We start from the raw sequence: 27,431 nt of genomic DNA on the forward strand, positions 1-27,431 counted from the left end.
ATTTCTTTAACCAAATAACATCTGTATTCTATAAAGCCTTATTTTGAAAACTGGAGAAAAAAAAACATTTCAGTAATGGGTGCAAGAAATCGAGTTAAAAAAGGGTATGTTATTTATATTTGTGTAGCATAAGATTAATCAATTAATCAATGTACATTCACAAACATAGATATTGAAACAAAAAATTATAAAAATCAACCTGCAATAGAGCATGCTGGGGAATATGATAATGATGGGCGTGGTTTTGGTTCAAAGTGATGTGTATGAGTTTCATGCCCCTGTATTAGGGTCAGAGACTAGGCCCTCAAAATAAGGCCTTATGAAATACAGTGAGGGAAAAAAGTATTTGATCCCCTGCTGATTTTGTACGTTTGCCCACTGACAAAGAAATGATCAGTCTATAATTTTAATGGTAGGTTTATTTGAACAGAGACAGAATAACAACAAAAAAATCCAGAAAAACGCATGTCAAAAATGTTATAAATTGATTTGCATTTTAATGAGGGAAAAAAGTATTTGACCCCTCTGCAAAACATGACTTAGTACTTGGTGGCAAAACCATTGTTGGCAATCACAGAGGTCAGACTTTTCTTGTAGTTGGCCACCAGGTTTGCACACATCTCAGGAGGGATTTTGTCCCACTCCTCTTTGCAGATCTTCTCCAAGTCATTAAGGTTTCGAGGCTGACGTTTGGCAACTCCAACCTTCAGCTCCCTCCCCAGATTTTCTATGGGATTAAGGTCTGGAGACTGACTAGGCCACTCCAGGACCTTAATGTGCTTCTTCTTGAGTCACTCCTTTGTTGCCTCGGCCGTGTGTTTTGGGTAATTGTCATGCTGGAATACCCACCCACGACCCATTTTCAATGCCCTGGCTGAGGGAAGGAGGTTCTCACCCAAGATTTGACGGGGCCCTGTCCATCATTTTTTTTTTTTTCATCCCTTTGATGCAGTGAAGTTGTCCTGTCCCCTTAGCAGAAAAACACCCCCAAAGCATAATGTTTCCACCTCCATGTTTGACGGTGGGGATGGTGTTCTTGGGGTCATAGGCAGCATTCCTCCTCCTCCAAACACGGCGAGTTGAGTTGATGCCAAAGAGCTCGATTTTGGTCTCATCTGACCACAACACTTTCACCCAGTTCTCCTCTGAATCATTCAGATGTTCATTGGCAAACTTCAGACGGGCCTGTATATGTGCTTTCTTGAGCAGGGGGACCTTGCGGGCGCTGCAGGATTTCAGTCCTTCACAGCGTAGTGTGTTACGAATTGTTTTCTTGGTGACTATGGTCCCAGCTGCCTTGAGATCATTGACAAGATCCTCCCGTGTAGTTTCTGGGCTGATTCCTCACCGTTCTCATGATCATTGCAACTCCACGAGGTGAGATCTTGCATGGAGCCACAGGCCGAGGGAGAATGACAGGTCTTTTGTGTTTCTTCCATTTGCGAATAATCGCACCAACTGTTGTCACCTTCTCACCAAGCTGCTTGGCGATGGTCTTGTAGCCCAATCCAGCCTTGTGTAGGTCTACAATCTTGTCCCTGACATCCTTGGAGAGCTCTTTGGTCTTGGCCATGGTGGAGAGTTTGGAATCTGATTGATTGATTGCTTCTGTGGACAGGAGTCTTTTATACAGGTAACAAGCTGAGATTAGGAGCACTCCCTTTAAGAGTGTGCTCCTGATCTCAGCTCGTTACCTGTATAAAAGACACCTGGGTGCCAGAAATCTTTTTCATTGAGAGAGGGTCAAATACTTATTTCCCTCATTAAAATGCAAATCAATTAATAACATTTTTAACATGCGTTTTTCTGGATTTTTGTTTTGTTATTCTGTCTCTCGCTATTCAAATAAACCTACCATTAAAATTATAGACTGATCATTTCTTTGTCAGTGGGTAAACGTACAAAATCAGCAGGGGATCAAATACTTTTTTCCCTCACTGTATATACAGTGGGGAGAACAAGTATTTGATACACTGCCGATTTTGCAGGTTTTCCTACTTACAAAGCATGTAGAGGTCAGAAACCTTTGTTTGCAATTACAGAGATCATACGTTTCCTGTAGGTCTTGACCAGGTTTGCACACACTGCAGCAGGGATTTTGGCCCACTTTCTCCAGATCTTTCAGGTTTCGGGGCTGTCGCTGGGCAATACGGACTTTCAGCTCCCTCCAAAGATTTTCTATTGCTTCTTACGGAGCCACTCCTTAGTTGCCCTGGCTGTGTGTTTCGGGTCGTTGTCATGCTGGAAGACCCAGCCACGACCCATCTTCAATGCTCTTACTGAGGGAAGGAGGTTGTTGGCCAAGATCTCGCGATACATGGCCCCATCCATCCTCCCCTCAATACGGTGCAGTCGTACTGTCCCCTTTGCAGAAAAGCATCCCCAAAGAATGATGTTTCCACCTCCATGCTTCACGGTTGGGATGGTGTTCTTGGGGTTGTACTCATCCTTCTTCTTCCTCCAAACACGGCGAGTGGAGTTTAGACCAAAAGCTCTATTTTTGTCTCATCAGACCACATGACCTTCTCCCATTCCTCCTCTGGATCATCCAGATGGTCATTGGCAAACTTCAGACGGGCCTGGACATGCGCTGGCTTGAGCAGGGGGACCTTGCGTGCGCTGCAGGATTTTAATCCATGACGGCGTAGTGTGTTACTAATGGTTTTCTTTGAGACTGTGGTCCCAGCTCTCTTCAGGTCATTGACCAGGTCCTGCCGTGTAGTTCTGGGCTGATCCCTCACTTTCCTCATGATCATTGATGCCCCACGAGGTGAGATCTTGCATGGAGCCCCAGACCGAGGGTGATTGACCGTCATCTTGAACTTCTTCAATTTTCTAATAATTGCGCCAACAGTTGTTGCCTTCTCACCAAGCTGCTTGCCTATTGTCCTGTAGCCCATCCCAGCCTTGTGCAGGTCTACAATTTTATCCCTGATGTCCTTACACAACTCTCTGGTCTTGGCCATTGTGGAGAGGTTGGAGTCTGTTTGATTGAGTGTGTGGACAGGTGTCTTTTATACAGGTAATGAGTTCTTACATGCTTTGTAAGTAGGAAAACCTGCAAAATCAGCAGTGTATCAAATACTTGTTCTCCCCACTGTATATATTTTTTCAAATACCTTGCATATATTAAAATACCTTCAAATATTATTTGTTTTCTTGAGAACTATTCAAAATACTTTCAAAATATTAGTCGTTGTTCTGAGACTTGAATATCAAAGGAAATTGTTGCCAATATATATTTATATTTTTTATTTTTTTAGGGGGTAGATCAGCTTTAATATTGCAGATAGATTGTAACATCCATCAATGTAATTGCCTGCATCACTTCCAATCCCCCATATATATTTTTTGCAAATATACAGTACCAGTTAAAAGTTTGGACACACCTACTCATTCAAGGGGTTTTCTTCATTTTTACTATTTTTTACACTGTAGAATAATAGTGAAGTCATCAAAACTATGAAATAACACATATGGAATGATGTAGTAACCAAAAAAGTGTTAAACAAATCAAAATATATTTCATATTTGAGATTCTTCAAATAGCCACCCTTTGCCTTGATAACATTTTTGCACACTCTTGGCATTCTCAACTGGAATGACACTCTCACTCACGGTTGCACAAAAAGAGCTGTGCATAAACCATGCCCCAAAATATTTGAATGAGCTGCCGCCCCTACATTTGAATTATGACTAAAAGAGGAAAGAACCCTTTTTTGAACTGCAAAGAACCATTGATGGGTTCAAAGGGTTCTTTGGGACAGTATGGTTCCACATAGAACCATCACCCTTCCCAAAGAACCCTTGAGGAACCCAGTGTGTCCCGTAATATGTTTTCAGTGTAAAAAGAAATGTGCCGCTGATGTCGTCTCAAGTAGTAACACCAATAAGGTTGTTTTTTTGCATTTGTTTGAATCCGGGTCCTACTGTATAAAACATTTCTTCATACAGAGCTTTACATCCTAATATCACTGTGATTGCTCTAACACAACAACTCTCAGTCAACTCCGCATGAAAGAAAATATGATTGTTTTTCCTTCCTCTGTATTTATTTGACAGAATCTAGTGTTTACGCTTTTCAAACAATACATCAGCAACTTAGGACTTAAACAAACCAATTTTGATTTATTTAAAGGATTCGCATGACACAGAAGCAACATGTCAATAGTTTGATCTTGTTAGCTACTATATTGGTATGTTCCAGCCATGGTTTCAAGTAGATGGCAAAGCAATGCAAAGCTTTCTCCACTTCCTGGCAATGTGTTTGTGTGCTACTGCGTGTACTACTGCTGCTTTGGTCACAACAAAGACACTGATAACTAACTCAAGATTTATCATTGGTGTCGTTTCTAACGGGAGCAAATTAAGCATAGTGGGCAGAACAAGCAAGGAGGTGGGCAGAGCCAAGCACGAGCTAGCGAGATCTTATTGGCACATTTTACCATGTATTTGCATATTTCCATTACAGAACGTCTACTATGTGAAGTGCGCGTGTGCAATAACTAAATTCGCCCTTGCACTCCTTTCTAAACAATGCCATTTTTTAGCCACTTTTAGAAAGGGTCAAGTCTACAAAAAATATTTTAGTTTTGGGAAGAGAAAACTGTATTGAGCTTGAATGTTTCATCAATGAAAAAAGCTTAATCTAGCTCCATCTACTCCCACTGGACAACAGATAGTCCCCTCCAGAAATCTAAAGGAAGTTTGTTCTGAAGTGTCGGTCCTATATCTGAGAGATATAAGAAAGACCAGGAAACTTGTGTAATTTTTTGGGACATGTATTTACCCCTTACTTTTGGTACTAAACAGTCTCCATATATACTTCCATTCATTTTTTCAACTGGTACCGGCGGACCTTCAGACGAGTGTTGTGAAGCCTGTGGACGTCCTAGAGCAAAATAACCGACAAGTACACGTTCGTGAGAGTCTCACCTCATATTAGTGTGTAGCCTAAACTGTTCGGACGCTACAGACAGAAGTTGGCAGATCGGCTGTACCGACTTCAGATGAGTCCCAAGACGCTTGTGGGTCTCCTAGAGCAAAACGCCAAACCGTTTGGATGCTACAGACGATTTTGTGATCTCATGGTCTGACAAACACCGCTCTAGCGCTGTCACCTTTCACCGCAGATGTGGAAGTGCGACATCGGCGGATGTGGTGGATTGAGACGCATTCCAATGGAAAACCCCAGATATCTCTAGTTTAAACTGACAGATTTGTATGGAGATTTTTGTATTACGCTCATTTGAGTTATGCGGGGGCGAGGACATTGACTCTAGGGAGTAAAGTTTCAGCATCAGCCAATTAAAACGTTGACGTAGTGTCACGTGATAGAACGCTACATTGTAGCTGGTCCCTTCTGGTAACCTGGCACACGTTAGCCCTATGCTAATCTCACCAGGTAGCAGTGATTATCTCCTGTAACAAATTCCTCATCAGCCTATCAAAGATCTTACACTTTTTCTGCACAAACCAATGGCATTTCTTGAAATAGGTCAACACTCAGCCATCAGAGGAATACATGTCAACCTTGAATTTGAAGGTTTCCGTGTATCCCTCTGGTGGCAAGTATTGCCCCACAGTGTTGAGCTGTTTTCAGTTGTTTATTTGTGACGTTCTTTAGGTGGTCTGTGGGTATTATATAGGTAAGCCGGATGAAGGCAGGGATGGCGGTGGGAATTAGTGCGTGTGTGTGTGTGTTTCTAAAGGAATAAGCTGAGGCTGTAAACTGTTGTAATACAATGTACACTCTTAGAAAAAAGGGTTTCAAAAGGGTTCTTCGGCTGTCCCCATAGGATAATCATTTTTGGTTCCAGGTAAAACCCATTTTGGTTTCCATGTAGAACCCTCTATGGAACCAAAATTATTCTATCTGGAACCAACAAGTGTTCTCCTATGGGGACAGCCGAAGAACCCTTTTAGGTTCTAGATAGCACCTTTTTTTTCTAAGAGTGTACCTGGTATTTTTACCACTGATTTTGTCACTGCTGGAATTGTGTCTGTCACTAATGAATGAACATTCAATTTTGTGACACAATCTCCCTATCCGCACCTTGAATGTATCAAATAAATGTGTTAGGATTTTCACAGGTTTAGATGTGAAGCGTTATCCTCTCTCTCTCTCTCTCTCTCTCTCTCTCTCTCTCTCTCTCTCTCTCTCTCTCTCTCTCTCTCTCTCTCAGGGAGGTAGGAAGGTTGAGAAGGGGAAAGGTCAAGGAAACTCCCACAAACTGCTTAAAAAGCTATCACTATTATGCTAACATTTCAGCATTCTAACCTTAGAGTACTGAACATTAATATATAAATGTAAAAGAGCTGACATAGGTCAAAAGGCAAAAAGTGGTATTTTCCAACCGCGGTGTGGGTGTGTTTCCTTGACTTTTTATTACTGTTTCATATCTCCAACACATGCACAAAAGTAAGTACACCCCTCACATTTTTGTAAATATTTGAGTATATCTTTTCATATGACAACACTGAAGAAATGACACTTTGCTACAATGTAAAGTAGTGAGTGTACAGCTTGTATAACAGTGTACATTTGCTGTCCCCTCAAAATAACTCAACACACAGCCATTAATGTCTAAACTGCTGGCAACAAATGTGAGTACACCCCTAAGTGAAAATGTCCAAATTGGGCCCAATTAGCCATTTTCCCTCCCCGGTGTCATGTGACTCGTTAGTGTTACAAGGTCTCAGGTGTGAATGGGGAGCAGGTGTGTTAGATTTGGTGTCATCGTTCTCACACTCCCTCATACTGGTCACTGGAAGTTCAACATGGCACCTCATGGCAAAGAACTCTCTGAGGATCTGAATTTTTTTTTTGTTGCTCTACATAAAGATGGCCTGGGCTATAAGAAGATTGCCAAGACCCTGAAACTGAGCTGCAGCACGGTGGCCAAGACCATACAGCGGTTTAACAGGACAGGTTCCACTCAGAACAGGCCTCGCCATGGTCGACCAAAGAAGTTGAGTGCACGTGCTCAGCGTCATATCCAGAGGTTGTCTTTGGGAAATAGACGTATGAGTGCTGCCAGCATTGCTGCAGAGGTAGAAGGGGTGGGGGGTCAGCCTGTCAGTGCTCAGACCATACACCGCACACTGCATCAAATTGGTCTGCATGGCTGTCGTCCCAGAAGGAAGCCTCTTCTAAAGATGATGAACAAGAAAGTCCGCAAACAGTTTGCTGAAGACAAGCAGACTAAAGACATGGATTACTGGAACCATGTCCTGTGGTCTGATAAGACCAAGATAAACTTATTTGGTTCAGATGGTGTCAAGCGTGTGTGGCGGCAACCAGGTGAGAAGTACAAAGACAAGTGTGTCTTGCCTACAGTCAAGCATGGTGGTGGGAGTGTCATGGTCTGGGGCTGCATGAGTGCTGCCGGCACTGGGGAGCTACAGTTCATTGAGGGAACCATGAATGCCAACATGTACTGTGACATACTGAAGCAGAGCATGATCCCCTCCCTTCTGAGACTGGGCCGCAGGGCAGTATTCCAACATGATAACGACCCCAAACACACCTCCAAAACGACCACTGCCTTGCTAAAGAAGCTGAGGGTGAAGGTGATGGACTGGCCAAGCATGTCTCCAGACCTAAACCCTATTGAGCATATGTGGGGCATCCTCAAACAGAAGGTGGATGAGTGCAAGGTCTCTAACATCCACCAGCTCCGTGATGTCGTCATGGAGGAGTGGAAGAGGACTCCAGTGGCAACCTGTGAAGCTCTGGTGAACTCCATGCCCAAGAGGGTTAAGGCAGTGCTGGAAAATGATGGTGGCCACACAAAATATTGACACTTTGGCTCCAATTTGGACATTTTCACTTAGGGGTGTACTCACTTTTGTTGCCAGCGGTTTAGACATTAATGGCTGTGTGTTGTGTTATTTTGAGGGGACAGCAAATGTACACTGTTATACAAGCTGTACACTCACTACTTTACATTGTAGCAAAGTGTAATTTCTTCAGTGTTGTCATATGAAAAGATACACTCAAATATTTACAAAAATGTGAGGGGTGTACTCACTTTTGTGAGATTAGTGCCTTGCAAAAGTATTCATCCCCCTTGGTGTTTTTCCTATTTTGTTGCATTACAACCTGTAATTTAAATGGATTTTTATTTGGATTTCATGTAACGGACATACACAAACTAGTCCAAATTGGTGAAGTGACCACGCAAGGAGGGCATTAATCAGAGAGGCAACAAAGAGACCAAAGATAACCCTGAAGGAGCTGCAAAGCTCCACAGCGGAGATTGGAGTATCTGTCCATAGGACCACTTTAAGCCGTACACTCCACAGAGCTGCGCTTTACGGAAGAGTGGCCAGAAAAAAGCCATTGCTTAAAGAAAAAAATAAGCAAACATTTGGTGTTCGCCAAAAGCCATGTGGGAGACTCCCTAAACATATGGAAGAAGGTACTCTTTATGGCCATCAAGGAAAACGCTATATCTGGCGCAAACCCAACACCTCTCATCACCCAGAGAACACCATCCCCACAGTGAAGCATGGTGGTGGCAGCATCATGCTGTGGGGATGTTTTTCATTGGCAGAGACTGGGAAACTGGTCAGAATTGAAAGAATGAAATTCTTGAGGGAAACCTGTTTCAGTCTTCCAGAGATTTGAGACTGGGACGGAGGTTCACCTTCCAGCAGGACAATGACCCTAAGCATACTGCTAAAGCAACACTTGAGTGGTTTAAGGGGAAACATTTAAATGTCTGGGTATGTTCCGGGTAGCTTCCGAAAATAATTTTGACAAATACACTGAAACAGTGACTGAGTTTATCAGGAAGTGTATAGGTGATGTTGTGCCCACTGTGACTATTAAAACCTACCCTAACCAGAAACCGTGGATAGACGGCAGCATTCACGCAAATCTAAAAGTGCGAACCACCGCATTCAACCATGGCAAGGTCACTGGGAATATGGCAGAATACAAACAGTGTAGCTACTCACTCCACAAGGCAATTAAACTGGCAAAACATCAGTATAGAGACAAAGTGGAGTCGCAATTCAACGGCTCAGACCCGAGACGTATGTGGCAGGGTCTACAGACAATCACGGACTACAAAAAGAAAACCAGCCACCTCGCCGACACCGACGTCTCACTTCCAAACAAGCTAAACACCTTCTTCGCCCGCTTTGAGGATAACACAGTGCCACTGACGAGGCCCACTACCAAGGACTGTGGCCTCTCCTTCTCCATGGCCGACGTGATTAAGACATTTAAGCATGTTAACCCCCGCAAGGCTGCCAGCCCAGACCAGCTGGCTGGTGTGTTTATGGACATATTCAATATCTCCCTTTCCCAGTCTGCTGTTCCCACATGCTTCAAGATGGCCACCATTGTTCCTGTACCCAAGAAAGCAAAGGCAACTGAACTAAATGACTATTGCCCTGTAGCACTCACCTCTGTCATCATGAAGTGCTTTGAGAGAGTAGTCAAGGATCATATCACCTCTACCTTACCTGTCACCCTAGATCCACTTCAATTTGCTTACCGCCCCAAGGGTGAAGTTAGGAAACAACATCTCCACTTCGCTGATCCTCAACACTGGGGCCCCACAAGGGTGCGTGCTCAGCCCCCTCCTGTACTCCCTGTTGACCCATGACTGCGTGGCCATGCACGCCTCCAACTCAATCATCAAGTTTGCAGACGACACAACAGTAGTAGGCTTGATTACCAACAATGACGAGACCGCCTACAGGGAGGAGGTGAGGGCTCTGGGAGTATGGTGCCAGGAAAATAACCTCTCACTCAACATCAACAAAACAAAGGAGATGATCGTGGACTTCAGGAAACAGCAGAGGGTGCACCCCCCTATCCACATCAACGGGACCGCAGTGGAGAAGGTGGAAAGCTTCAAGTTCCTTGGCGTACACATCACCGACAAACTGAAATGGTCCACCCACGCAGACAGTGTGGTGAAGAAGGCGCAACAGAGCCTCTTCAACCTCAGGAGGCTGAAGAAATTTGGCTTAGCACCTAAAACCCTCACAAACTTTTACAGATGCACAATTGAGAGCATCCTGTCGGGCAGTTTCACTGCCTGGTATGGCAACTGCACCGCCCACAACTGCAGGGCTCTCCAGAGGGTGGTGCAGTCTGCCGAACGCATTACCGGGGGGCAAACTACCCGCCCTCCAAGACACATACAACACCCGATGTCACAGGAAGGCCAAAAAGATCATCAAGGACATCAACCACCCGAGCCACTGCCTGTTCACCCCGCTATCATCCAGAAGGCGAGGTCAGTACAGGTGCATCAAAGCTGGGACCGAGAGAATGAAAAACAGCTTCTATCTCAAGGCCATCAGACTGTTAAATAGCCATCACTAGCACATTAGAGGCTGCTGCTGCCTATTGAAATCACTGGCCACTTTAAGAAATGGAACACTAGTCACTTTAATAATGTTTATATATCTTGCACTACTCATCTCATATGTATATACTGCATTCTATTCTATAATATTCTACTGTATCTTAGTCCATGCCGCTCTGTCATTGCTTGTCCATATATGTATATATTCTTAAATCCCATTCCTTACTAATTTTGTGTGTATTGGGTATATGTTGTGAAATTGTTAGATATTACTGCACTGTCGGAGCTAGAAGCACAAGCATTTTGCTACACCCGCTATTACATCTGCTAAACACGTGTATGTGACAAATAACATTTGATTTGATTTGATTTTGATTTGAATGGCCTAGTCAAAGACCTGACCTCAATCCAATTGAGAATCTGTGGTATGACTTAAAGATTGCTGTACACCAGCGGAACCCATCCAACTTGAAGGAGCTGGAGCAGTTTTGCCTTGAAGAATGGGCAAAAATCCCAGTGGCTAGATGTGCCAAGCTTATAGAGACATACCCCAAGAGACTTGCAGCTGTAATTGCTGCAAAAGTAGGCTCTACAAAGTATTGACTTTGGGGGGGTGAATAATTATGCACGCTGAAGTTTTCTGTTTTTGTGTCTTATTTCTTGTTTGTTTCACCAAAAAAAATATTTTGTATCTTCAAAGGGGTAGGCATGTTGTGTAAATGAAATGATTCAAAACCCCAAAAATCCTTAATTCCAGGTTGTAAGGCAACAAAATAGGAAAAATGCCAGGGGGGGAGAATACTTTCGCAAGCCACTGTAACCTACACTCGATGTGTGATTGCATTTCACGTCAAGGTGAAAAAAACAGAACCCTGAAACTGTCATGGCCACTAACCTCCTGTCTTCTGTCCATCCTCAGTGTCCTCGTCTGTAGTCACATCGTTATCTGGTGAAGAAAACAAGAGAAAGAAAAATCAGACCCTGCAATTTCACAAACCACTATCTACTGATACTGCAGTGTAGTAGTGTCATAATGGGTTAGGCCTATCCCTGGGTAGTTACAGTATTGATGACCAAGGACTGCAGCATTTACACACCAAACAAATAATGGTTCTAAATAGTACCAGATAGGGGTTCTTTGGCTTATAACCATAGCGGAACTCTTTTTGGTGCTATATAAAACCCTTTTTTGAAGGTTCTATAAAGAACCATGCTCATAAAGTTCTAAATGGAACCTGTATGGTGCTATAAAGAACCCTTTCCTAAGGTTCTATAAAGAACCATAAAAAAGGTTCTATATAGCACAAAAAAAGGGTTCTGCTATGGTTACAACCCTTTTTGGGGCTATATAAAACCTTTTTTATGGTTCTTTATATAACCTTTATGGAGAATGGTTCTATAAAGAACCTTTCTCAATCTCAAAAGTTGTTTGTATATCCTTTAGAACCCGTGTGTCAAACTCATTCCACAGAGGGCCGAGTGTCTGCGGGTTGATCATTAAGGTCACTGACTAAGGAACTCCCCTCACCTGGTAGTCTAGCTCTTAATTGAAAGGAAAAAACTAAAAACAGCAGACATGAGGCCCTCTATGGAATGAGTTTGACACCCCTGCTTTAGAAGAACCAAACAGGGTTGTTATTGCAGTCAGCCATATTATATTGTTGAAATTCCATAGGTGTTATTATTGTGTTAATTAAATCAAGTGAGCTAACTCTGGAACAGCTGGGGATCCCTGAGGAGAGAATTGAGAACCACCGAACTATTTAATCTACCGTTCCTAATTGACACGAGGCCATAAATGAGTCTTTCACAAAATACCATCACCGACTATAGTCAGATATAACATGTTATGGCATAACACAACACATTAGAAAACTGGAATGACACCCTCACTCACGGTTGCGCAAAAAGAGCTGTGCGCAAACCACACCCCAACATATTCGAATGAGCCACCTCCCCTACATTTTAATTATCACTAAAAGAGCAAAGAACCCTTTTGTGAACTGCAAAGAACCATCGAAGAGCTCAAAGGGTTCTTTGAATCATTATGGTTCCACATAGAACCATCACCCTTCCCAAAGAACCCTTGAGGATCACTGAGAATAAGGCTCATGGGGACATTTACACACAGATGGAACCCTTGAGAAATAGGAAAGGAATTGAACCACATTGGACTCAAAATTCAAAAGGCACTCGCACATCTGAGCTATCTTTGTTGCAGGTGCATGGTAACAGTTGAATAAGATGAGAAAAAAGAAGAAACCCACACACTGCTCTTGCTAGTATCACTGCTCTTTATTAAGCTTTACGTATCGGCTTCAAGGCCTTTGTCAGAGCTCACATTGGACAAAAATAGTGTCCCATTGACATTTATGAATGATGTATGCCAACGTCCAAGCTTTCCCTCTCTCTGTCTCTCTCTCTGTCTCTCTCTCTCTCCCCCTCTTTCACTCTCTCCCCCTCTTTCCCTCTCTCTTTCTTTCCATCTCCCTCTCTCTCTCTCTTTCTCTCTCTCTCTCTCTCTCTCTCTCATCCAGTGGCGACATTCACAGCAGGTGAGGCAGAGCCCCACCTGTTTTGTATGTTATTTTGGCATTAATACATGTAAAAATAAATAAATAATTGAGTTAATAAAGCCACATACAAACATGGTCTCTTTTTTGCTTTCTTGAGTAAGGCAGCACTAAAATGCAGGCATTTCAGCTTAGCTCAGTGCTTTCTGTGGTGGTGGGGCAGCCAGCTAAAAATACGGAGCGTAGGGGTTGATAATGTTCTCTAGTTGCGCCGTGACTGGCTCAGTGTTCTGTCACTCATCGGGACACTACGTCACCTTCTACAGGGAGAGCACGAAAATTCAAGCCCCTTGGGTGCTGCCATAGAGTTACATTAGAAGTGCCCATCCAAGAAGGCTCAAGGTCATTGGCCACAGATAAAATGACGTCAAATAATGTTATATCTACCGTAGCTTTGATTTGACTGATCATGTCAACATCATACTTTCAAAATATTAGCTAGCAAGCTAGACAAGCAGTCATCATCATGAATCATGTCAACAATCTACTGGCAAATCCTTTTCAATCCTTGTCATATGAAAATAAATTATAGATAAACTGTATCGGTGCTCATCGGCCATTGGACATAAACATTACACAACAAGTTGGAAATCGCAAATTCAACAACGAGTGGTTTGGAAGGAATCAGTGGCTAACTGCAAGCGTTGTAAAGCATTCACTAGCCTGCTATTAAGTGGAGTGGGTGTGTGGTCCAAGTCTGGGTCTAAGGGTCTCTTTTCCAAGCTTAAAAGGATAAACATTCAACACTATGGGCATTGGCCATGCTGTCAATCCAGCATGACTTCTGCTGCGTTCAAAACAACTGGAAACTCGGAACTGGGAAATCTCAGACTTTAGTGAGTTCAAGACAACTCGGAACTCGGAAAAAAACTAGTTCCGACTGGGAAAATATGTTTTGAATGGTCATCCAACTCGGAATTCCAAGTCGGGAACTTGGGCCTCTTTCTAGAGCTCCGACCTGAAGATCACTGACATCATGATTCAACCTTATTGTCTTGAAAGCACCATAAATCCAGAGAACAAAGTTTGATGACAAAATTTGCCCTCAAGGACCTCCGCACCACCTTCCTGTTCAAGTGAGCACAGCACAACAAGGTGATTCCAAAAATGTCTTGTATTCTTCTGCATAAATTTCGGATTGCCTCTTTTCCGCTCGTCGTCCCCTTATGCCATAGTTTGTACATCTCAATTGTCAGTAGAAACTGCATTTGTTTAAGCAAGTCAGCCATATCAGCCATGTTTTTTTAAAGGCAGTGAATGAGGCTGAATGAACTTTCGCTGCCAGACAAGGCTCCGCTGATAGCCAGGTGTAGCAGTAGTAAGGATTCCCTCCATGGTGCTGAAAAGAAAGCTCTGCTGTTGGGACAGCTTTATGTAGGCACTAACAGTTTGTGGGCACCGTTTGTCACCGTTATAGTGCAATTAGTGTATTGTTTAGTGTTGTGTTGTGGCTTTGCTGGCATGCATAAAAAACAAAAAGGGGCCCACAAGATTGACATGCTAAAATCGCCACTGCTCTCATCTACTACTCTCCATCTCTCTCTATTACCGAGCCTTGACAGTTGAGTTACTGCATAAAATTAGAGGAGAAGGGAAGTCACATTCACAAGACATTCTTTACCAATTATCCGTACTCTTGTGGTCCTTACACGGATTACATGAAATCTCTCACATTCCCACAAAACACTTGAATTTCAGCCAGCATGAGCCCTTCATATTTTCAATTTCGCCATACCTAAAGGAGAGTCGCTCCTTTCATTTCTCTGTTCCGTCTACAGTATGAGGTATTTTACACAATGTAAACCTGAGGCGCTGGTTCAGTGTGGATGGTTAGACAGGAGTAGGAAGTGTCTTCAGAGTGATATGTGGAGTAGAGACTGCCCTAGGCAGCACCATTGAGATGCATGGCCACTCCTGTGGCCCAACGCATGCTCCCATGCACACCACGCACCCAGATCTTGCAGTGCTCAGAAGCACACTAGCACACTTTACAACCATTGCCACTGCTCTCCCTGTGTGTGTGTGTGTGTGTGTGTGTGTGTGTGTGTGTGTGTGCGTGCCTGCTAGCTTGGGTTAGCTGTGATAAAAGGCTGTTGTCATCTCTGCTCTGTAGAAGTGAAACCACCAGAGCTCCTTCTGTGTATGTGTGTGTGTGTATGTATGTGCATGAGTGTGTGTGTGTTCTCCCTCTTGGTCGGGCGACAGGCTTTTCTTTTGTATAACACTGAATGAAAGAGTACAATACATTAATCTAACCCTGCTGCAGGAAACAATGATAGCATGCTACTGGACGCCCCTGATCCTGATGGGGCGGTCCCACTCCTACAATTTGTTTTATTTGATTGGATAGAGCAATCTTGCTGCTGTGATTGCACATTGCGGTATTTCGCCTAACAGATATCCCACTGGGCACAGATGTCAATTCAACGTCTATTCCACGTTGGTTCAATGTTATTTCATTGAAATGACGTGGAAACAACGTTGATTCAACCAGTGTGTGCCCAAGCGATGGGAGTTTATCAATGTTTGATTTGTTTTCAAATTTTTTGTGGGTCTGTGTGATCTGTGGGAAATATGTGTTCAGGAGGTTAGGAAGTGCAGCTTAGTTTCCACCTCATTTTATGGGCAGTGTGCACATAGCCTGTCTTCTCTTGAGAGTCAGATCTGCCTACGGCAGCCTCTCTCAATAGCAAGGCTATGCTCACTGTATCTGTACATAGTCAAGGATTTTCTTAATTTTGGATCAGTCACAGTGGTCAGGTATTCTACCACTCTGTACTCTCTGTTTAGGGCCAGATAGCATTCCAGTCTGTGTTTTGCTTGATTCTTTACAGTGTGTCATTTTGTTTTCTCATGATTTGGTTGGGTCTAATCGTGTTGCTGTCCTGGGGCTCTGTGGGGTCTGTTTGTGTTTGGGAACAGAGCCCCAGAACCAACTGGCTGAGAGGACTCTTCACTAGGTTCATCTCTCAGCAGGTTAGGGCTTTGCGGTGGAATGTGTGGGTATCGCTTACATTTAGGTGGTTGTAGAATGTAACAGTTATTTTCTGGATTTTGATAATTAGCAGGTATCGTCCTACTTCTGCTCTGCATGCATTGTTTGGGGTTTTGCTTTGTACATGAAGGATATTTTTTGCAGAATTCTGCATGCAGACTCTCAATTGGGTTTGTCGTATTTTGTTAATTCTTGGTTGGTGAGTGGACATATTTTTCCCATGCCCTTTAAAGCCCCTTGAATTGAATTGAGTGGACCCCAGATCTCTCTCTGGGGAGAGAGAAGAGAGAGAGAGAGAGAGAGGGAGGGAGAGAGAGAGAGAGGGAGAGGGAGAGAGAGAGAGAGAGAGAGAGAGAGAGAGAGAGAGAGAGAGAGAAAGAAAAAAAAAGAGAGAGCAAGAGAGAGAGGTTCTCTCTCTCTCTCCTCGCATCCCAAATTCTCGTCCTCCACTGCTCTTTTCCTCCAGGCTCCCCAATTTCGTGGATCCAGTCAGCTGAAAAGTTAACTGTCTCAAGGCCTCACCTAAAGCTACTGTAATCATGGAGTTTGAGCTATTAGTCCCACAGGCCTGGCAGTGGCAGACGTGGAATGAGATGGCCATGGATGAGGCAACATGGACTCAGGGATAGATGTAACATAGTAAAAGTAAATCTGTCTCCCTTCATTTTGTATGATATGTTAAATTATTTCGTATGGTATGTATTACTGTTGTCACAATACCAGAATTTTTACTTTGATACCAATACCAGGTTTAGTATCACGATACTGGATACCATCACAATACTTAATACCAAAACGATACCAGAACGATACCATGGCACAAAAAAAAAAAGCGTATTAGCAAAAGTCACATAATAGCACTTATCCAGAGTTCAATATCATGTTTTCTTTTACCAATCTAACTACATAACAACATAATGGTAATCATTTATTTGAATGGTAAATCTCTATTGATAAACTGGGTAAATCAAGCCTGGGCCTATACATAATACTGATGAATGCATATTCAATAGGAGTGTGTGCATGCATTGAGTTTTTGAGCTTGTTTTAGGTGATTTCATGAGGCTACAGATGAAAAACAATATGTTTACCTTTCATGTGGTACTTATTTTATTGTAATGATCAACAACATTTGCATAGAAGAAGCAATCTCTTATTTTATAAAAGTGTGCGCTGTCTCTTTAAGACCCATGACCTCATTCACACACAAAGTCCTTTCAAGGCAGTGTTGCCAACTTAGCAACTTTGTCGCTATATTTAGCGAGTTTTCAGACCCCTTTAGCGACATATTTTTTAAAAAGTGACTAGCGACAAAATCTAGCAACTTTTTCTGGTGTTATTGGAGACTCTGACGTGAAAGCATGTATCGTTCTTACTCTTCTCAACGAGCAGCGGGTGCTTTGTTACCCCCGTCCCAAAGCACTCACAGGCGGCCCAGTCCTCACGCAGCAGTCCCTCCCAGCTGCAGTCAGAGCAGGAGATGTTCACCCCTCCGCGTCCAGACTGCGCATGCGGGAAGCCGCCGCTGGCTGATCCTGCCCTGGCTTACATTCAGGGCGGGATGTAAATGTAGGGTGTTTTTTTACTCACTTTTTGTCTCTCCCACGACGTTATTCCTCTCTCCTACAGCGTCCATCACAATTACATACACATGGCCAATTATGGAAAGTAGGTGATGACGTCATTTAGCGACTTCTAGCGACTTTTAGGACAGCCAATAGCTACTTTCCTTACTGAGGAGTTGGCAACACTGGGCTGAACTGAAGAAAGATGATCTTGTCTGGAAGAGATGTGAGGTGGGTGAGATGAAGTGAATGAATAAAGTTTTTGGTGACAATCAGCTTTTAATCAGCAATATTTTGCGTTATGGTTTGCATATTATCACAAACAAGGTACTAGGGTAGTGCATTTATGTTGGCTTCATCTGTAAGGTAGCAAGGAAAGTAGGCCTACAAAGCTTGAAGCTACCGGTATCTTCTTGCATTGTAGTGTTCTAGCCTGTATTATTTTGGGAACAGTAATTAGCAGTTTCAACATTTCTACATGCTGTGTTGCATTATTCAAGTGTGTTAACTTCTGTGCAGCATAAGTGGATATGCAGGCCAGACTCTCAGTGAGTAGTGGTTCCTCATGACAGGCTAGATCTAGCAATGAGTAAGTGGAGCAGGCACGGTGCTCTAATGGGACATCGGCAGCGCTGATAGACAGACTTGATCCTCTCTCAATCAGTAGACGACGTGAAACACATTTGACAGAAGCACCAAAAGTAAAAACATTTATATTACCGGAGGGAAGAAGCATAGGAGGCTCAAGGCCTCACCTAAAGCTATTGTAATGGTGGTGTTATAGAATAGCAGGCAGTGGCAGCTATGTGGGTTAAACCCAGGAGAAGATGGTGGTGGATGGGGGCCATAGGAAGGGAAGAAGGGGTAGCAAGGAAGGAAGGGTGGAAGAGATGGTAGGAGGAGGGTGTTCTCAAGGCCTCACCTAAAGCTACTGTAATAGTGGTGTAAGTGAACTACCACAGGCCTGGCAGACATGTGGCAGCCACTCTCCTTCACAGATAATTTCAGCCATGTGGCCTTGGACGGGGTACAGGAGGAGGGAGGGAGGAGGGAGAGAGGACTGGGTATGACAGGGAGGGAGGAGGGAGAGAGGACTGGGGATGACAGAGAGGGAGGAGGGAGAGAGGACTGGGGATGACAGGGAGGGAGAAAGGGGGAGGGGATAGAGGACTGGGGATGACATGGAGGGAGGAGGGAGAGAGGACTGGGGATGACAGTAGGGAGGAGGGAGAAAGGGGGAGGGGATAGAGGACTGGGGATGTGAAGTATAGGAAGGGAGATATTGAGGTGCTGGAATAGACTGCTCATACCAATAAACCATCTAGGTATAGTTAGCACTGAGGGATGGGTTCACCTTTCATCATACCAGTTAAAGGGGCAATCTGCAGTTGAAACAATAACAAAGCATTCGCCACTGTTTTGGTAAAAAGCTGAGGGATGGGGCTGGTGAAACGTAATCACTCTCAAATTCATCGACAGAGCTATAGATGCAAGGACTGACATTCCATTATATCAAAATTGGAGTAAAACAAACGTATATTTTGGGTTCTGATGGGGTACGACAGTTAAACTGAGCTAATGAGGAATTTCTAAGTTATATTCTTCTTGAATCAATGGGTACATTTAAGTCCAAAAATGGATGTAGCAACTGCAGATTGCCTCTTTAATGTCACTAACAAATTGTACAGGTTGCTTAGCAACAACCATCTGGGACTGGGATGCCATCAAAGGCAGAAGGTACATTCCAGGTATGAATATAATTATTGTATCCTCTCTCCTGTGACATTTCAGATGATAGTGAAAACATTTGCTTCTTGATCTAAACATAATGCGTGGCACTCAGTATGTGGTAGCTACAACAAAGTTACTACCCACTGCCAAATATAACTAAGAGACATGGGAGCATCCCAAATGGTACCCTATTCCCTATAGTGAACTACTTTTGACCAGAGCCCTACAGGTGGTATGGTCCTTGGTCAAAAGTAGTGCACTATAAGGGAATAGGGTGCCATTTGGGATGCAGCCAAAAGGCCTGAGCCAGCATCCCGCCACTGGCACTGTGATCAGTAACACACGATGACACAGTCATTCATAGTCTGATGAAACACACACACACACACACTCCCCCCTTCCACACACACCACACAGGCTCAATTTGCACTCCCTCTCGGGGGTCCTGCTTCCCGCATCCCTCCCTCCATCCCCCCTGTCCCCTTCCACCACATAGAGAAACCCAGGCAGTCTCATCACAACAAACACAGTTTGCTGCGTTTCCCACAAATTACAGTCTTTGGTGCCCACAAACACTGGCAGAGAGAAGCTTCCTATTAGAACCAGTGGGGGTTCTCATGTCTCATGCAGTGTAAAGACGAACCATGTCATTACAAGTAAAGTGCCATGTAAATAAAGTAGCAATTGGAAAGTAAGGGAAACAGTGTGAGAGAGAGGGGGAGAAAGAGAAAGAGAGAGAGAGAGAGGAGGGAGGAAAAGAGAGAGAGAGAGGAGGGAGGGAAAGCGAGAGAGAGAAAGGGGATATTTTCACCTTGTCGGCTCGGGTATTCAACCAGCGACCTTTCGGTTACTGGCTCAATGCTCTAACGTGTGTGTGTGTGTGTGTATTCTTGTGGGGACTTAAACAAATAATGTTAGTCTCCATGAGGTCAAATGTATTTCTAGGGGGTTTAGGGTTAAGGTTAGAATTAGTGTTAGGTTCAGAATAACATTAAGGGTTAGGGTTAGGTTTTTGGGTTAAGGTTAGGGTTAGGTTTAGGGTAAGAGTACGGGTTAGGGTTAGGTTTAGGGTTAGGGGTTAGGGAAAATAGAATTTTGAATGGGACTTAATTGTGTGTCCCCACAAGGTTAGCTCTACAAGACTGTGTGTGTGTGTGTGTGTGTGTGTGTGTGTGTGTGTGTGTGTTGACCACGGTCACAAATAACATGACAATGTGCCAAAGCGTGGACCATGCTCACAAACACTATAATAGGACAATGTGCCAAAGCACGCATGTCTTCGATCAAAGTGTAGGAATTATGAATTACATTTAAATCCTTGCTAATATGGTTACAAATAAAATGACTGTGGCAAAGGATGGTCCATGGTAACACATAATTAATAGGACAATACACACTTAGAAAAAAAGGTGCTATCTAGAACCTAAAACGGGTCTTCAGCTCCCGAGTGGCGCAGAGGTCTAAGGCACTGCATCGCAGTGCTAAACTGTGCCACTAGAGATCCTGGTTCGAATCCAGGCTCTGTCGTAGCCGGCCGCGACCGGGAGACCCATGGGGCGGTGCGCACAATTGGCCCAGCGTCGTCCAGGGTAGGGGAGGGATTTGGCCGGCAGGGGATGTAGCTCAGTTGGTAGAGCATGGCGTTTGCAACGCCAGGGTTGTGGGTTCGATAAAATAATGTATGCACTAACTGTAAGTCGCTCTGGATAAGAGCGTCTGCTAAATGACTAAAATGTAAATGTAAATAACCCTTTGAAGAACCCTTTTTGGATCCGGGTAGAACCCTTTTGGTTCCAGGTAGAACCCTATTGGGTTCCATGTAGAACCCTTTCCCCAGAGGGTTCTACATGGAACCCAAAATCGTTCTGCCTGGAACCAAAAGGGTTCTCCTATGAGGACAGCAAAATAACCCTTTTTTCTATGAGTGTATGACTATCAAGGCTAATAATAATATGTGTGTGTGTGTGTGTGTGTGTGTGTGTCTGTGTCTGTGCGTGCGTGCACACATGCTAATAATATAATGCCAAATGATTAATGATATCAATTAAGGTGGCTATGTATTAATCAAGTGAATGATTTTACTCATCAATGATTTTAATTTTCCAATTACTGATTTTCTAATTAGAGTACAAATATAGCATATACCCTCTGGAGTCACTCTAGATTTTTTTAGACATTGTTTAATTTAGTTATAATGTCCATCTACTGTATTTGCCATTTAGCAACACTTTTATCCACTTACAGTCAGTCATGCCTGCATACATTTGACGTATGGGTGGTCCTGAGAAACTAACTATACTGCCGTTGCAAACCAGTAGATACAGAGGACATGTGTGTATCTGTGTAGCCCGTATTAGTGTTTAAGATGCAGCACAGGCATTTTTCCTGTCCCTATCGCAGCAAAGTATGGCGAGGTCTCATCTTGGCACCAATGTTTATCAACAGCTTGTTGGGAGGCACACTGTAATGAAACAATCTCCCGTATGCAAATGCCCTGTTTACTGGTCGCTCTGCATTCATTGTTACTTGACAGGTAAAACTAATACCACCGAGGACACAAACATATTACATCACATCACATGACATAGGAGAGGAGGACAGAGAGAAAGAAAAAAGCTATTCTCCTGAAGTAGAGGTGATGACGTTGGTCAGATGTTGGGAGTGGGGGGTAAGGTGTGTGAAGAGAGAGAGAGAGAGACAGAGCAAGAGAGAGAGAGAGAGAGAGAGAGAGAGAGAGAGAGAGACAGAGACAGAGACACAGAGAGCGAGAGAGAAAGACACAGAGAGCGAGAGAGAAAGACACAGAGAGCGAGAGAGAAAGACACAGAGAGAGAGAGAGAATGAGGGGGTGAGAGAATGTTCTAGCTACAGTGAGTGAGAGTGAGAGAAAATGAGAGAAAGTGGGCTGTTCTAGGTGAGAAGATGACACTGTGTGATAGAACAGGCCTTTACAGCACCGTGTGATTTTGTCACAACGTGTCAGGTAGTCTGTCTGTGTTCCTCTGTCTCTTCCCACTGATCCACCCAACTGCCTGACTCACACACTCATACACACACACACACACACACACAAACACACACACACACTGCCTGTCTATCTCCAACTGTGATGATGATGAGGTGTTACGACAGAGTCTGAGCTCAGACTGAGTTGAGCTAGGATTCTTTGGTTATTTCGACACATCTACTCCCAGGCACTATCAAGCGCACCTGCCGAGATAATTCTGGTTCTCTCCGATTCCCGCTCCGATTCTGCTCAACCAAAAGACAAGTACTTCTTCACACTGTGAGATTAACCATCGCATACACTACCAGTCAAAAGTTTGGACACACCTACTCATTCAAGGGTTTTTCTTTATTTGTACTATTTTTTACATTGTAGAATAATAGTGAAGACATCAAAACTATGAAATAACACATATGGAATCGTGTAGTAACCAAAAAAAGTGTTAAACAAATCAAAATACTCTCGGCAGGTTCCATCTCTGAGCTACTGGAGCACATATCCCTTTTTTTGCACTTGACGCCAACTTTCCTCACCACACCGCTTCCATCTACACTCAGCTCCTTCTCGGTGGTCATCACTGTACCTGCCACTGCAGTTAATTCAACCTCACTCTCATCACGTTCAATTTCCTTCTGCGGCTCTTCCAAAAGTTCTGTGTGATCCCCCACTCCATATTTACTCATAATATGTTCCACTTTCCTCCTTTTGTTATTGCTTGCCATCTTCCCCCAAGTATCCCCATTTTCCACCAAACACAGTTCTGTATAGTTAGTCCCATTATGCTCAATAGTCTGTAACCATAGCCCTGAAGGTAAGATATAGATCCCGAACAGTCATTCTGATGTCCATGTAAAATATGGACTGGGCTCTCGGTTCTCTTTTAGTTACAGTAGGTTAAAGAAAGGGAAAACTCTCGGTTCTCCCATGTTGGATATCCAGTGAAAGCTTTGAACAGGTGTAGGAGATCAGCCTTTAGCAGACATAGGGTTAGGGGTCTGAGGGGGGAAGGTACTTAGGGGGTGTGAGTCCCAGGAGGAAGTGAAAAAGGAACCCTTCACCTGTGAGCTCATAGGTCACATCAAAGCCCAGACTGTGTGATAAGGGAACGCTCCTGTGAGTGTGTGTGTGTGTGTGTGTGTGTGTGTGTGTGTGTGTGTGTGTGTGTGTGTGTGTGTGCGTGTATGCATGCATGCGCGTGTGATGAGGTGAAACACACCACTGTGTGGCACTTCTGCTTGTTCCAGCCATGCCCTTCTCTAAAAGTCTCAAATTGAATTTTTCTCCATTATTTGAACCTCTCATGACCTCATTAAGAAGTCACTGCACGTAAATAAAAAGTAGCTTCAGGAAGAGTTATCTTCCATTACCTCAACCTAGACACACTTACAGCTTTCATTTTTACATTTACATTTTAGTCATTTTGCAGACGCTCTTATCCAGAGCAACTTACAGTTAGTGAGTGCATACATTTTCATACTGGCCCCCCGTGGGAAACGAACCCCAACCCTGGCGTTGCAAGCGCCATGCTCTACCAACTGAGCTACAGGGGACTTTCCTTGTGCTTTGCTGCGCTACAATAGTACAACAGCACAGTGTTGTCTGTCAATCATTTTTTTAAAGTCTGTGCATGTCAATAAGCAATAGCTTCAGGAGGAGTTGGTTATCTTCTCTTAGTACTCACAACTCTTCTGCTGCTTCCACCCTTCTATTGTACATTAAAACACTTCCACCCTTCTATTGTACATTAAAACAATTCCACCCTTCTATTGTTCATGAAAACAATAGTACAGTGCTTTTCTTTCCTCCATTCCCTTACCCAAACCTAAAACTCAGCCCAAACTCTAGTGGATGATGGTGTATTTAGGCATATTTGAGATGGTGAAATTATGTCTTTGCGTGGTATTTTATTTCCATGGCAATTTCCAACCGTCCACTAGGGGCAACGCAAGCACCATCTAGTACAGGGGTGGAGCAACTGGCGGTCCGATTAATTTCCCCCCAAAATAAATCATACTTAAAAAAATTAATGGGACTCAATTGACTGTTGCTAGGTAAAATACACAAGGTGCAATTTCAAAATGTGGTAGTTTATCAACATTTTTTATCTTGTTATGTCAGTCACTGACAGTCACTCAATTAGCCCATGTCAGCCTTTTTTTATTTTTTATTAGTAAGTTAGTCTAGCGGCCAGCTATCTGAACCTGTAGTAATCATGGTCGAATTAGAGCCCGGGGGGCCCCCATTGATTTTGTTAGTCAGTTTCACTCAGATATCATATTAAAAACTGCAAACATTTCAACTCCACCCTATGGCAAAATGTGTAGAATTGCAGCAAGCTAGCTTTAAAACAGCAACATGTTCTCTACACCCCAAGGCAAAATGGGGGGATGGGGGATTTTTGGTGGCCCCCACCCCCATCAAAATTGCCCATCACTGATTTAGTAGAATCGATGAGCTAGGCATAGGCATTGTGGATGGGGTTGAGGATCATAGGATGGGCTTGAACAGCAAGCTATGGCTCAGAAGATTGTGGCTTCAATCCCAGTGCTAGGCACCTGTTTTGTATTTTTGTTTTGTTTTAACCCTATCCCAAACCTTAACCCTAACCTTAACCACTCAGAATTAATGGCTAAACTTAACCTTAATGCCTAAATTTAACCAAAATCTCAGAATGAATGCCTAAATGTAACTGTTGAGGTTAGTTTCGGTTTCACTTTTGCGCAGTTTGACTGACAGCTAACATACTCCATAATCTGTGATGGAGATGTACTTATCAATGGCACTTCGGGAGTGATAACTAATAATGAACAACTTTTCCAAGGCTTTCCTCTACACTAGTACAGTGGTCTAATTTTTCCCTACCTACATGGCATTTGGATGATGGAGATGTAGTTATTGTACTTATTGCTGGCACTTTGGGAGTGATAACGACAGAAACAACAGCTCTAGAAATCCATCTCACAACACTAATATGACAAGGCGTTCCTTCGGTGCATGGGGACAGGCAATATCATTACACACGCTGTAGGGTGAAGATAATCTTCCAGCAAAGAGTTAGAGAGGGAAGGGGGATGGAGGGAGAGAAGGAGAGGGGAGGAGGGGAGGAGAGAAGGAGGGAGGGAGGGAGGGAGGGAGGGAGGGAGGGAGGGAGGGAGAAAGTGGGTGGATGACATGAGTTTATGGGAAGGTGAGAGGGGGAGCGTAAGGGTGAGAGGGAACGGTTGGATGCGATGAGAGGGAGCGTAGTGGGAACAAAACAGCCTCCACATGAGAGTCGAAGGAAGATGAAGGCCTGAAACTCTGTATTCCATCTAGGAGATGAGGATTTGGAGAGATGGAGTGAGAGAGAGTCATACAGAGACAGAGAGAGAGATTGTGAGCGAGATTCTGACCGAGAGAGAAAGACATGGATGAGCCTGGGAGTTGTCAAGATGGGGAGGGTATAGGTGCCAAATGGGAGATATTGCTAGCTTGGTGAAACAGGCCTGTCTACTCTTCAGCTCACCATACAGCCGTTTAGCCCTTCAGCTCTAATCGTCCATGGTCCCCTAGCCATCAGAGATGGTGACTGGTTGCTCCTGGCTTCAGGGCTCAGAGATGGGAGCGGAGGTGTGTGTGTGTGCTCTTGTGTGTGCGATGCGTGCGTGTGGAGGGTTGGGTGGCAGGAGAGACTTGGAGCAGAAAATAACATGTGTTTGTTTATCTATCGTCTCTGTGAGACTCGGCGAAACAGCCTTGCCTTGCTGTGGATGCTTCCTGGAACTCCATGAGAGAGACATGCCCTTTTCAGCAGAGAACTGGCTGGCTGGCTGGCTGGTCCAACAGGATTAGGTTTGCCCCTCAAATACAAACGCTGCGCAACTAATCCAAAGGCCTTCTCTCTTTGTAAAGTATCTGATGACACTAAAGTTAGACTTCATGTTGCTTTATAGCCCCAGGCAGACTCAGAAGCGACAGGGACACTACATTCCATGGCAGGTATAATGAAAACAGAAACAGACGTACCTTGGAAGACTTGAGGGATTTTTTCCTTGTAGATCCTGTAGTCCGCCTCCAGGAAGACACAGAAGATAACACGTTCGATCTGAACAGAAAGAAAAAAAGAGAGAGAGAGAGAGAGAGAGAGAGAGAGAGAGAGAGAGAGAGAGAGAGAAATAATTCCATTATTCCACTGTTGCTTTTAATTGCACAATCAGGACCAACAGATCACACAAGAGCTACTAAAGGGACAAAATCAACAACAACTGAGGAACCAATGATAACATTCTACACCAGGTAGACACAATCAAACACAATCAGACCATAAGCAGACTAGGACCGTGTTCCAAATGGCACACTTTTCCCTATGCAGCACACTACTTTTGACCAGGGCTCATAGGACTCTGGTCAAAAAGTAGTGCACTATATAGTGAGTAGGATGCCATTTGGGACACAACCCATGTCCCACTGGTGGCAGCAGTGGGGTCTACTTCTGAGAAGGCTTTTAGTGAATATTACACTATATTACACTATAATACACTACATTACACTACACTATAATACACTACATTACACTATGTTACACTACATTACACTACATTACACTACATTACACTATATTACACTACATTACACTATATTACACTATATTACACTACATTACACTACAGTATGAAAAATGTATGCACTCACTAACTGTAAGTCGCTCTGGATAAGAGCGTCTGCTAAATGACTAAAATGTAATATATTACACCATATTACACTATATTACATCAGATATTGGCGATAATATCTGAATGAGAGCATTTCCTTTGGTAGGATAAATTAAATATATTCCCAGCACCATAAAGTACAACTAAAAAGGTACTCGTCCTCAAACCATAGACCAAAACGTCCAGGTATACTGTAGGTACCCTTTGAATTTGACCCAGTACTTTGCTCTTATGAACTACCCCAGTGTTTCCCGATCTCGGTCCTGGGGACCAAAAGCAGTGCACATTTAGCTTTTTGCCCTAGCACTATACAGCTGATTCAAATAATTAACTCATTATAAAGCTTTGCTTATTTTAATCAACTGTGTAGTGCTAGGGTAAAAAACAAAACACTGCTACTAGTCTCTTACTACTGTAGCCTTGGTGCAGACCTCACGCTGCTTTTTCTGCCACAATACAGGGTCAAATGTAGTCTGTGACTTTCAAATGTGTGTGAAAACAAAGAGACTCAGAACTCACTAACTAATAACGGTAATTC

At 43.6% G+C, this 27,431-nt stretch overlaps 1 protein-coding gene across 1 annotated transcript in view; it reads right to left on the reverse strand.

The window, feature by feature from the left end:
* Positions 1-27,431, reverse strand: part of macrod2 (mono-ADP ribosylhydrolase 2) — a gene marked incomplete at its 3' end in the record, with an annotated part of 1,170,384 nt that overhangs the window by 101,931 nt on the left and 1,041,022 nt on the right. Inside the window, exons 9-10 of the mRNA XM_041889532.1 lie at positions 26,208-26,286; positions 11,227-11,277 (exon numbers count right to left, since the gene is read on the reverse strand). Of these exons, the coding sequence (XP_041745466.1) occupies positions 11,227-11,277; positions 26,208-26,286 (130 nt within the window). The remainder of the gene's footprint in view (positions 1-11,226; positions 11,278-26,207; positions 26,287-27,431) is intronic.

The sequence above is a fragment of the Coregonus clupeaformis genome, chromosome 1 (genome assembly GCF_020615455.1).
Source record: "Coregonus clupeaformis isolate EN_2021a chromosome 1, ASM2061545v1, whole genome shotgun sequence".
Taxonomy (NCBI): domain Eukaryota; kingdom Metazoa; phylum Chordata; class Actinopteri; order Salmoniformes; family Salmonidae; genus Coregonus; species Coregonus clupeaformis.